This window comes from Paramisgurnus dabryanus, chromosome 15 (genome assembly GCF_030506205.2).
Source record: "Paramisgurnus dabryanus chromosome 15, PD_genome_1.1, whole genome shotgun sequence".
NCBI lineage: Eukaryota > Metazoa > Chordata > Actinopteri > Cypriniformes > Cobitidae > Paramisgurnus > Paramisgurnus dabryanus.
Genome location: NC_133351.1, coordinates 5,531,389 through 5,545,193, shown reverse-complemented (window position 1 = coordinate 5,545,193; position 13,805 = coordinate 5,531,389). Strand labels below are relative to the sequence as shown.

The 13,805-nt window shown below is 35.6% G+C and overlaps 1 protein-coding gene across 1 annotated transcript; it reads left to right on the top strand.

Moving 5' to 3' along the window:
- The first annotated feature begins 8,404 nt into the window (after positions 1-8,404).
- On the top strand, positions 8,405-11,554 carry twist2. Its single transcript, XM_065252261.2, has 2 exons — positions 8,405-9,137; positions 11,059-11,554. Exon 1 carries the CDS (start codon positions 8,615-8,617, stop codon positions 9,104-9,106), a length of 492 nt encoding a protein of 163 aa, XP_065108333.1. The 5' UTR covers positions 8,405-8,614; the 3' UTR covers positions 9,107-9,137; positions 11,059-11,554.
- The last annotated feature ends 2,251 nt before the right edge of the window (positions 11,555-13,805 follow it).

The following is a 13,805-nucleotide window of genomic DNA, read 5'->3' as shown; positions in this document are numbered from 1 at the left end:
TGTAGGAAATTAAAATTTTTCTGCATAAAAAAATCTATAATTTTGACACATACAAATACAATTTATTGTTTGCTATTGCTACTTGTGGTACTTATGACTGGCTTTGTGGTCCAGTGTCACATATTGTGGGGTGCAAAACGTATTATGTGTTTATGAATAAATGAATGAATTCATTATTTGTATTTACTTTTTTTTGTGTTTTGACTTTTATTTACAACAGCAACAATTTATTGTTGATATTTTGTATTTTGAGTGAAATGTCATCTGTGGAAACACATGACAAAAACATGTCATACGAAAAAATTAAAGCCAAAGTCTGTGGATATTGCGTTACTAAATATCACAGCTAACATCTGTAAATGGATAACATTCTTTTATAATCCAGACAATCATTAAACAATACAGTAAAGAACCTACAGGAAGAACCAGATGTGTGTTTTTGCTTTTTTGTTTATCCATTGCTTTGTCACGCCAACTAACAGTGAAGTATTTAACTTTCATACAACGAAAAGTTACTTAAGAAGTGAAGAAGTCGAAAAACGGCAGTTTACTGTAAATGTACTTCTTGTGTTTACATCAATAATCACTTAGACTTTTCACTCCCACTAATCAACAGGGCAAACAGAACATGTTTGCCCAAGTTCAGAGCCTTGAGACCGGCCACCTGTGCCCACACACCCCTGTGAACCTGAAACTAACTTTAGCACCAACATCACAACTGCATCTCTCATTAATCTGCAATGTGTGTGTGTGTGTGTGTGTGTGTGTGTGTGTGTGTGTGTGTGTGTGTGTGTGTGTGTGTGTGTGTGTGTGTGTTGGGGGGTGTCAGGATTTTACCCCAACACTCTGAAACTCCTAACTGGCTGGAATCACTAAAATTGTCTACACTATTCTCAATAGCTGCAACAAAGCAAAAAAAAACTCTGTCTATTTCAATTGAAATGATTACTGAATGTGGAGTAAATTACAATGTGCTTAAAATCTATTTTATGGTCCAGAGAATGCACATCTTCTTTCAAAACAAATTCTGAGATACAGATCACGTCCCGAGACGGATCAAAGATGTGGCAGAAATGTCTTTGAGATGGAAACGAAGTCTTGTTTACACTGAAATTCTGCATTGTTATACAAAACATATGCAACATCTACACGCATCTCGTTGCATTGCGAATGCGAAGCTATTTTTGAAAACAGCTACTAAAACAAAACAGCGCTCGCCTGTCAGGGTCCAGGCCGCTGCGTTTGATAGACGTGCTTTGCTTCATTTGGTTTTTCTCAGATGAAATCAAAGCCAGGAGCAATCTTAGGCACCAGACACCCCGGACCGAGGCCACTGCAGAGAACCTGCGCTGAAAAAAAAAGTGGGGGAATAAACCTGCATCGTATTAAAACAAAGTTAAATGCTTCAAGATGCTACACACTCTCTAATGAAACATTTATGAAGGACCTCTAATACAATTTTGGAAACACCTTGTCACCGGGGTTACTTGAGAGTAGTCATATGGATGAATGAGCAACCAAACTGCTTTAGAGTGTGAGTTAATGCCGGAGGGGTGCAGCGTTCGCTCCCCAGTTAGAAAAGGTTTACAATGAACTTGGGAAGTTCTGCTGGGGATCAAGTTTAAACAACTTAAATGTATATTTGTCACTCATTGTCTTACCAAACAAAAGACACCTTTGAAACAGATTAAAAGTTTATTTTTTTAGTTTTGCATTGTTACACCCTTAAAAAATGCTGTTTTGTTTGCATGGTTGTTTTAAATATGGACATTTTCTACTTTCATTTAAACCAGCAGTTGGATTTGTCTACCAACCATGAGTTGAAACAACACAGATTTTTCTACAGAGTAGTAAAAATGTAGTTAAATGTGAATAAATATACACTAACCCTAAATTGATTTTGGTCACATTTCTTACTCTTTTGGAATTGCGCTACATGACATAATATACATAACGATTAAAAAAAAAATGTTTTATATTTACCCATTTGGTGGATTCTTTTATCCACACTGTAAAAAAATGGGAAGGTGCAAGTTTAAAGGGACACTACACTTTTTTGGAAAATATACTCATTTGATTTTTACCGTTTGGAATCCATTCAGCTGATCTGAATGATATTACGCAGTGCCCGAAAATAGTCCCCTGCCATTGAAAGTTACTAAGGGACTATTTTCGGGCACTGCGTAATATCATTGCGCCTCCTGCAGCCATGGTACTGCAGCAAAGTCCTTGATTATTACGCCAGAATGAGAGTATAGTACTTAGTCATATCTGCCTAGAAAATCACAACTTTTAATTTTCTGTCAGTCTTAGTACACGATGTAACTACAGAAGAGTCAAGTTTTAAATAGAAAAAATATTGAAACTCTTTGGTTATTTTTTAGCATGATGCTAATGGTCTAATCAGATTCAATGAATTATGCTAAGCTATGCTAAAAGTGGTACCGCCAGACCTGGAGATCAGCTAAATGGATTCCAAAAAGGCCATTTAATCAGATTGGTTATGCAGTCTATTGAACCTAGGGTGACCCAGCCTGATCTCACAAGAAACATATTTTACGAGTTGGATAATTCATATCAATTCATACGAAGTTAATTGTGCAAAATCGTACAATTCTTATTTAAAGAAAAAACAACAGCAACGAAACTGAACCACTAACCCTGCCCTAACCCCACACCTGACCCAAACGTCACAGGGATCAAGGCAAATTGTACCAAAACTTACGAATATGGTCAGATGAATTAATATGAATTAGCCAAATCATAAAATATGTACAAAATGTACCATTTTTCCCGGACATGTCCTGGCCCGGATTTCAGGTGTGTCCTCTGGAAGTCGCATTTGTCGACCGCATACGTCATTGAGGTACTCACATTTCAGTTAAAAACAATGTAAAATTAAGATTTGTTTCTCTTGAGGCATACAATCATTGTAGTTTTACCCTGAAATGTAATGGTTGCTTTTCTGAAATAGAACCTAACATATATTAAACCTCGATGACATGCGGTCGACCAATGCGACTTCCGGAGGACACAAATTAAATTATTAAATTATTTAACTTAATTTTTTTTACAGTGCAAAGCAACTTACAGTACAATGCATTACACAGTATATTGCAATTCTCTACCACTAAGCTATACATCAACTTTTGTTTGTATTTTTAAAATAATGATTATTATTTGCACCCAGTGTGGCTTACACTAGATATTCATATAATTTTTGTACCATCTGTATTTTCAAAAAAAGGATTATAAATAGTGACCTGATGCATCTTGGAGATATCTGCACCGTATGATCCTCCAGGTGCCAATGAGCCGGTTATACATGCAAACAGCAATGTTTGCAGGAAGATGTTTGCTCTCTTAGTTCACCAAGGCGTGCCATCTTCACATCACATCCGCAGAGTGAAGAACAAGGCATGTGTTGATCCTCAGCTACTTGCTGAAAAGATAAAGGGAATCATTGGTTATATAGAAAAGCACTAAACTGGCATATGTTACAATCAACTTGGAGATTATGTATTATGTAGGATGTTTAGTGAGGGCCAGGAAACCAACAAGTGCTGTGTACTTTCCGGTAATATTAAAATAGTAAAATAAGCTGTACTGATATCAGTGGAAAACATCTGCTTGTGTTTCCCAGCATGGCATCATCTATTCATCTTGGCACTACACACATTTTCAATGTGTTGGCTCTAATAGACAAATATATAGGCATTGAGTGATGTGTGCATCTGAGTTTAAAGGCATCCAAAAAGTCATCATTTATTCACCCTGAAGTTGTTATAAACCTGTATGAGTTTCTTTATTCTGTTGAACACGAAAGATGATACACTGAAAAAAATAAAGGCTGGATTTACTTAAAAACTTACTTTTTAAAGTAAGTATGGAATTTTAAGCAATTTATGCAATTGCTTAAAATTTCAAGTAAAGCTTACTTAAAAAATGGATGCAAAAATCATGCACTATATATTTAAATAAATACAGCGTATTATTTTTTACAGTGCATTCTGATAAATGATAGTAAGCACACAGTTGATGGTACCCATTGACTTCCATAGTATTTGATTGTCCTACTATGGAAGTCAATGAGTACCGTCAACTATCAAAATATCTTCTTTTTCTTTCAAAAAATATCTTTCATCATATCAACTTTTTATCCATGCACTGTTTGTTGAAGGATTACTCCACTTTCATAAAAATAAATCTGATAATTTACTCACTCTCATGTCATCCAAAATTTTTATTTCTGTCTTTGTTCAGTCCAGAAGAAATTAAGTTTTTTGAGGAAAACATTCTAGGATTTTTCTCCATATAGTGGACTTTAGTGGACCTCAACAGTTTACAGTTTCAATGCAGTTTCAAAGAGATCTGAACGATCCAAATCAAGGCACTCATAGGGTCTTATCCAGCAAAACTATCTTCATTTATTGCCAAAAAAAGAACTTTTTAACCACAACTAGCCTTGTGATGTGTCAGCATGACCTTACGTATTACGTAATCACGTCGAAAGGTCATGCATGACGTATACAAAACTACCATTCCAGTGTTGACAAGTGTGAAAAAAGAGGACCGTACTGACGTTATAGGCTACCCAGTCTCACAATGTTTCGTGATATAGTCACGTAAATTTTTTATTCTTTTTTCGTGATTTATCACAATTTTTCGCGTTTTTTTTTCGTGACCCCATCATGAATTCCTGTGTTTGTGTGATTATCACGTATAAGTTACTCAACTGCTTTTTCCTATTTTCAAACCATTATCGCTTCGGTTTATGGTTAGATTTGGTGCTTGCATTAGAATGTCACTTTATGTATTGGTTTATATATATAAATTTTTTATATGTCGCCTGGCGTTATGGTTAGAATTGGGTTTGGGTAAGGATGTCATTTTATGTAAATCTAACCCTAAACCAAAGTGACAATGGTATGAAAATAGGACAAAACAGTGAAGTAACCAATACGTGATAATCACACAAAACCCGGAATCTTTATACGTGTAGAATGATACTAATTAATGTATTTGTGTCAGTTTATCGTTTGAAATTGTCCGCAAGTGTGCGTTTCACATATATAATGCATTATATATAATATAATATGTAAGGTCACGCTGGTGCGTCACGCGACTAGTGTAAGATGAGAAGTTATGGATAAAAAGTACATATTTAAAAAATTTTGTAAAAATGACGAACGTTTCACTACATACGACCCTTATCGTTTATAGCTCTTTGAAGCTGCATTGAAACGGCAAACAGTTGAGGTCCACTATACTGTATGAAGAAAAATCCTGGAATGTTTTCCTTAAATAAATACATTTCTTTTCCACTGAACAAAGAAATGCATGACATGGGGCTGAGTAAATTATCAGGATTTTTTATGAAAGTCCAGTAATCCTTTAACGGTCTCATTTGTGCCTATTTATTAATGTGTCTGTAAGAAAAAACATCATTTAACTGAATGAAATCATTTAGTCTCATCTCAAAAACAAAATACCATTAGACTTTAATACTCAATTCATCTCCACCAGCTTTGATAGAACAGCCAATTCCCATGAATCATTTCACACCAGATGAGTGTCTCTATCATTCATACAGTAAAACTGTAAAAGCCCACCAGTTTGTCTTGTGCCTTCTTTTCTATTTGTTCCTGAATCTATAATAAGCTCCTGCTAACATCTGCAGACTTCACCTTATTAAAGAGCCCCAGACCATGTGGAGCTGATTTGGATGTGTCGAGGAGATATAAACACGTCAGCTAAGCAGTGTGATATATATCCCGGCGCATCTTTGATCTGATGTGGGTCATCTTCAGAACCTGTCTGCTGAATCAGATGGTACCAGACCGGTCCCTGCTGGGGCCTTTGGTGAAATGTGTATGATATTATGGTGTATATATACCTGGCCTGGTCCAGAGAGGCTTCATTGTGATGCTGGACCATATGGAGTCTATCTAAAGCAGCAGAGTTGATGGATCAGGTCAGGCCGTGGGGAAACGCTCTTCAAAGTCGAGTACATGTCAACATCTCTCTTATCCTTTCTCTATGAATTACAGTCGAGATGAAATTCATTCGTCTCAAAATCACCTGATCTTGTATTCTTTAAAGCATTTCAGAATATTCAGGTGCTTTAATGCAATTCAGACTTTGAGAGTAGACAGATGAGACGAGGCAGAAAATTCAATTTGATCAAAACACTTGTGCTTCTAAATGTGCATATATATTTGGATATGGCATGGTTCGACAACGTTCATTAGAAACATAGTAAGAGAAACATATCCGACAGCTCTTTTTGCTTTTGTTTATAGAAATGGTGTGGCATGTTAAACATAAAATCTTTGATTAGAAAGCAGACATATTTCATTATCCTGAATGGCTAAATTCGTAAGTCCACAGTGTAATCAAAGCGGACGTCGAGATCATCAGAGCATCCTCAAGGCTTTTCATACTGGCTTCGTACCAGGTGTCAGTCACCCGATCACATGTGGATTACATATTCGAATCAAAGGAAAACAAATCTTCTCTCTGAAATAAGGCATAATTTACAATTGAAAACCTTACAAATCGGACCAAACTGCAGCCTTATACAAAACATCCCAAAGTTTCTTTTGAACGCTGGACAATGGTTAAAGAAATCTGACATGCATTATTATTGTCTTATTCAAAGAGACAGGCCAGGCCGGGCCTTCAAATGGCCGTGTAAGCGAGAAAGTCTCTGAGGCTTTGCCAGAAGTTCCTCACAACAGGCTGACTTGTACATGTGTTTAGGGTATTGTGAAACCTTGGACTTATTCTGGAAAACAATAGGGAGAGATCTTTCATCTGACTTGAAAGGATACCGTGACGGAAAGCCTGCACAGAGATTCATCTACTGTGTGCCACATTAAACCTTTTGTGGCATCTATATAGCAATAAGAAAACAATGACGAATGTCAATTAAGTCAAAAGGCCATGAATACACTGCACTAGATGGGGACTTACAGTATAGTGCATAGCATTTAGTAAATGTACAGCTCGCAAAACCCTATACGTGAAAAAATGAAGTTGTTCGATCCACTTAAAGCTCAATGGTAAATCCAAAAGTATATAAATCCTAAAGGTTTTAAGTCAAACTGCCTATATGCTAAATTTATATTTTTATTGCAAGCAAGTTTCAAACACCTACTGCAGTTCAAAACTGTATTACGGTAAATTAGAATAAGTTTGTGAATCCTAACCACAAAATAATAAAACTGACATAAAACCACCAGGTTAAACTATGCTCAGCACAAGGTGTTTCTGACAATATTGTTGTTTTATACAATTAAAATTAATTTACAGATTTTAGTTAATCATTATGATATTTTTGGTGCCGTTTCATTGATTTTGTTTGCTTTTAATATTATTGAGAACTTTCTTTGTCAGGTTCGCTGTTGGAGAATGTTTTTATAAGACAATATGCGTGTGTTTAGTGTACGTATTTTTGTTTCATGATAATGGCGGAAATGTTCAATATTTTTTTTCTAGCTAAGACAGCAATGTATTGGCTGCATACACATAAATTGACTTAAATAAATAAACCTAACCTAAAATATTTCCTGGAGTAAGTGCGACGACAAGCTCAGGTCTGTCCTATAACATTGCCCATTCACAAAAATATCAGAGACCTCCTGCAGCCCTTGATTTAAAGGAGAATAGGAGACACGTGCGCGATGCAAGGCTAAAATACATGACGTTATGCGTTAAAAATGTTGTGTGACGTCTATAAAAAAGCGTATTTTTTATCATTTTGTTCTTATTTCTAATACAGCATATATTTCTTTAATTATTTGTACCATATTTTAATTTATAAGTTATTATTGCTTAATTTTATAATGTGACTGGGAATAAAAGAATAATATACAGAAAGGCTTAAAAAACAGGTCGCGTCACATTACAGAGGCAATACAACTTTTTTGTGAAAGGCCCATATACAATCCAAACTAGCTATGATATAAATTATGATATTTTAAAATTAATATATTTTAACGTCATATAAACACAGTTACATGGCTGTGTATTTAAATTAGTAAAAATAAATTGAATATTTCAGCATTAGCCTACTAATTGAAAGTTAAAAAGTAAAGTTTTAGAAAAATGCATAATTTATTAGAAATTTAAATAAATGCATTTTATCATCTTATTATTGTCATAATTATCCCTTATGCAAAACCGAAGAGAGTATCATCTGAAAGTAAAATTAGAAACTGCAATGTAAAGTAACAGTATGAAAGTGTGGCATATTTTGAGTGACAACCAGTAGAGAGGTGCAGTGTAACTTAAAACTGGTCCTCCCTGTTTAATACCCAACCAATCATGGTTCAGCTCTTCCACCCCCTCCATCCACACCAGTATTTAGCATCAGAGACTAGGATAAAGTTTCCAAAAAAATTGGAAAAAACTTCCTGCGAGAGGAAAACTCTGCCAAGCTCCAGCTTGGAGTCGCAGTCTAAATCGAGACGGAACAGCGCGGGACTTCAGGAGGACAAAACGCACAACAACCCTTCTAAAATCTTTCTTGCCCGTCGGATATAACTTTCCAACCACGGATCCAAAGGCGGAGAGCGCGTTTTCTCTACCCTTGCATTTCTTCAAGCAAGAAATGGAAGAGAGCTCCAGTTCTCCAGTCTCCCCAGTGGATAGCCTGGTGACCAGCGAGGAGGAGCTGGACAGACAGCAACAGAAAAGGTTTGGGAGGAAAAGGAGACTCAGTAAAAAGTCAGACAGCAGCAGCAGTCCCAGTTCAGTGACCAAGCGGAACAAAAAGCCAAGTCCGAGCACCACACAGTCCTACGAAGAGCTGCAAAACCAGCGAGTTCTCGCGAACGTCCGGGAGAGGCAAAGGACTCAGTCGCTCAACGAAGCTTTCTCATCTTTACGCAAAATCATCCCGACGCTACCCTCGGATAAACTCAGCAAGATACAGACGCTCAAGCTCGCCTCCAGGTACATTGATTTTCTCTGCCAGGTGCTGCAGAGCGACGAGATGGATAACAAGATGTCGAGCTGTAGCTACGTCGCGCACGAGAGACTCAGTTACGCGTTCTCGGTGTGGAGGATGGAGGGCGCGTGGTCGATGTCCGCCTCCCACTAGCAGCCGGAGCCGTGCATGTGATGCCAAACGGGTGGGTAGAGACATGGCCAGTCGTTTAAAGACGTGTTTCAGCATTACTTTATCGAGAGAGCTTTTTGTGGATATTGTGTGAATGCGCTTAAATTCGTGAGGACCACTGAAGCTGACAGTTGAGGAATGCAGCCATCATCCTGCGAATTTAGGCATTTTTTGATGCTTTATTTTTAAATATGATGCATAATATTTGTTTTTTCATATTTTAATAATAATAATAATTATTATTATTATTGCCACACCCCCATATATTTGCATTATATTTACATTTAATAATTTTGCATATTTAGTATCACCGAAAAGCTCAGGAAGTCTTTTTTAAGATAAACGAGGGTGTCAGATATTAACAGAAAAGTAAACAACAGCACAATCGATAAAAATGCAGTGATTTCCTATATTTTGTAACTGTTTGTTACAGCTTACATATATCGTTTACGTTGAATTCAGATTTATAAGGACACAACAGTTTTTTTGCTAACTAAGTTATATAGGCCTATTTTACTGTAAGTAAAATAAAATAGTTAAAAATGAAATCAAAACATGCATTATTAGTTTAGTAATTGTCTGGTCACATTGCTAAACTATACAGTTGCTTCTAAAATGCAAAAAATTGTGGACCAAGAAAACCTGCCGCGCATCATTAACAAACACGTTAAATTTTAATTTTTATCTTGTAAAGTTTTAATGAAGCTCGGTAAAACATTTCCGACTATTATGCAGTATAAATAAACATTAACATGTATGTTGTAGTCCCCAGGTCTTTAAAAAAAATTAATAACGATCCCTCCCATGAGCCATAGAAATAAAATCTCAAAATAGGTTTCCCACAACATTTTAATATGGTTATAATTAAAGATGCAAACTTTCGTCTTAATTTGTACATTTATAGTTTAAAATGTGATTGCACATATTATGCATCAAAACACGTAAACGTTATGCGTTTTATTCTGAAGAAACTGATTTCTATTTCGTATAATAACGTTTAAGAAAATCCTGTGACCTTCTGGTTAAGGTGAACTACAAACATCATGTTTATGCTCGTGATATAACTGCAAAGAAACCACTTGGATCATATAAACACTGACATCTTTAAGACGTCACAAATGATTTCAGGTTTTTAGGCAAAAGTGTCATATCGAAGTGTTTATTAATACGACTGCATTCTACATTTAATTTGTTTCCATTCAAAATTGATGTAATATTGTTGGTAATTGGTATCAGTATTTTTTTCATTTTATGTCGTAAAAAAGAAAACGATTTTATACCTGGCTTAGGCCTCTTTAAATAAAAAGTAAATTATTTCTAAACTATTACATTTGGACCAATATCAGGATTATGGTGATGGTAGATTTTTGCAGTAGTAGGCCTAAATTAATCTTTGTACCATCCATGGACATAAAGAGTAAAGATTTGAAGGAAAATGTGGTCTTTTTAAAGTTATAGTCTGTGTAGGTCACAGGACAAGACAACGCACAGCTATCAAAAAGTGTTAAAATCACAATGTGTATATTCCTTGTTTTTATAACTTTTTTGTAATAACCAATCTGTGCTACTGAAAAATGCCGAGGAAAGACAGGTGTATGGTTTTGAATTTCAAACCATATGACCTTATTTAAAACACAGTTATTTTCCAATGACGCAATTCCACCAGGGGATTTGTGTTAGATGTTTGAACCAAGCCTTTTCCTGTGCGAGCATGTGCTCCCACTCAGAATTAAATAATGGGATCATTAATAGCTTCCCATTCCTCTACATTTTAAACTAAATTTGTGTGTTTAACCACAGACAAACCCTAAAGCTTTTGGCCAGCAAAGAAAATTTCTCTCGAAGAATGTTATAGGGCCTTTTTGAGATCTTTGAAGTGTTTTATATCTGTTCTTCTGTATGTTTTAAACTAACATTTTGTTTTTTTTCCGCAGACTGTTTACTTCCACACATTTTGAAGACACCAAAGGATTTATTGACAAACCTCTGAACCTCAGTGGCCAAAGGATATTCGGTGATCACACTCACGGACCCGGCCATCCTGAAAGGATCAAATGAAGGATTGGATTTTATGTCCTTATACTTAGAGAGAAAAGTAGATGACGTCTCCTGTGTCAACAAATACATTTAATCATTTTTTACAAGTTATTCTTAAATGTCTCCATGGTGTTAGTGCAGGAAAGCCATCTGAAACTATATTTTGTTTATGTTTCTAAACAGAAGAGTTTATATATATATATAAAAACAAAAAACTATTGTACATACCTGTGAGTGTTGTCAGAAAAGGGACCAATGCAATTTAGAGCAATACTTTCTTGAAGTACGCTGCATGGATTAAAGCATTCATTAGATTTTTTTATCCTATGCAACATTCTCAAATTCTGTCCATTGTACATTTTGCTTATTTATTAAAAAATATTTTTGAACATTTTCTGTTTTTTTTCTTCATGTAACATGATGAGGGACAATAGTAATACAATAGCTCACTCATGCATTATCTGTATAACTAAAGCTCATTTAAAATGGCATATGAAACGCAGGACACGTGTGGTCTATGAGAAAACTTTCTCATTCACTAAAGAGTGCATTTAGTTTTTCTCCTTTTTTGGTTGCAAATAACCTGTTATAAAACATTGAACATTCATTATCTGAAGAGAAAGACTATGCAGTTTTACCTCAAGCTTATAAAAATCTTTAATAATGAGAAATCACTTAGGCCACGACGGCTGGAGGCAAATTCTTTAACAACCGCGGATTTCTAGAGCTTTAAAAACCAGACCCCTAACTAGACATTTTTTTCTTGTTTTTCAATCTACACCAACACTCGCAAAATATTTATTTGCTTGCATCATATTTTTCTAGGCTTTGCTTGAAGAAAGTAGGCCATATTTAAAGACAACAGTTTCGGATACAGATACTGTTTTTCATCTGTTCAAGGATCAACCTATTCCTTTTCAAACTATCTAAGGAATTACAAACTATATGTCAGGAACCATTAATTTGTGCTTTTTTGGGGCAATTATAGTGTTTATTCTTTTATTTCTTAATTTTAACATAAGTTTTAAACTGGTATTGTATAGTACCCAACATGTTATTATAATGTAAAGCATTGGATAATAAACAATTTAACCTAATAAAATTATAAAGATTATCGACTGATAAACTTAGTTGATGAGGTAAGAACCTTAATCCGCATGAACCTTTACGTACATTTCTGGAAATAAGGGTTGTACTTACGGGAAACAGCTGGCGTTTATAAATAAATGTTCTGAAATAATCTGTTGTGATGATGGGGAAAACCAAAGAAAAAAGGAGAAAATGAAAACCAATCCTTTAGACACAAACCTTTCCTTTATTCTGCGCACCTGCAGAATATCCAAAAGCGCATACGGACACGAGCTGACCGCAGACGTCTCCAGGCGCGTTTACAACCTGTGACCTTTATCTCGAGTTAAACGTTTAGTTTAGTTAAACATTTAGAAGTATAACTGGACAAGTTTAAAAATTCAAATGACAAAGTAAAACTTTTAAAGAATTTGAGGGATAAAGTTCATGGGTGATCCCTAAATACGTTTTAGCTTACTGCGCACCTGACCGCTGAAGATCACCCCCCCCTCCAAAAAAAACACACAATGAGAAAAGGGATTTTCGCATAGAAATGTTAATGAGCTGAGAGGGAAAAGCAAATTCGGAGTGTATGTTGATGGTTTTCAGCGTCTCCACCGGCAGCCCGTTTGATAATGTCTCATTATGCGCAGCCAAAGCGCCTCGGGCCGCAGTTACGCGCTCCGCGAGCCCCAGATGTTTCCCGTAAAATCAGACGGAAAAAGCAACAAAATTTTAATTTGCAGTAAAACGGATAAAGTAAAGTTTTACGCTGCATGCGACCGAGAAAGGATTTCATCTTCAAACTAGGCTAATGCCAAGCTTACATTACAGTGTGGGGGTGCCCGCACATTTCCTTCCTTCCTTCCCACCTTATACCTTTACATTCTGTTAAACGTATGTTGATACTATAAGCTAGGCTATCTTTTATAAGAATAAAATCAATGCACCAAGATGCTGTGTTTCTCTAAACAGCCTTCAGTTAGATTTGATCGACGCTTTTATCCAAAGTGACTTACAGGGCATTGCGCATACGTTTTTCATCAGTATGTGTTAAAAAGCAGCATTTTTGACAAATCAACATATTTTCATGCTACTTTGACTTAAAAATTAAGTTAAACAATTTCAACTTGTTTTTATTAGTTATGTCAACTTTTCTCAAAACTTTAAATAGTTTTAACTTCATGCTGCATTTGTATTTTACAGTGTGCAGGCAACATTGGGACAACCCTGGGACAACATTTCAATCAACCAATCAGATTTCAGAAATAATTTTACAGTTTGTTTTAAGTTTAATCTTAAAACCAGGATTAGCTGTTTCTAGACTATTGTTTTTCACTTATAATGTCCCTCTGATTTTAGGGTTTGGTTATGGTTATGGTTGGGGTTTGGGATGGGTTTAGGTTTTATTTAAAAAAAAAAGTTGTCCTTGGGTCAACACAATATGTTGCCCGAGGACATCTCTCACTTGGCAAAATAAATTCGAGCGTGCGCTAACAATGGAGCTACAGGAATTCATAATACAGTAATATTATACATTGTAATCTATATTAACCTACTTGATTGAAGAATTGTC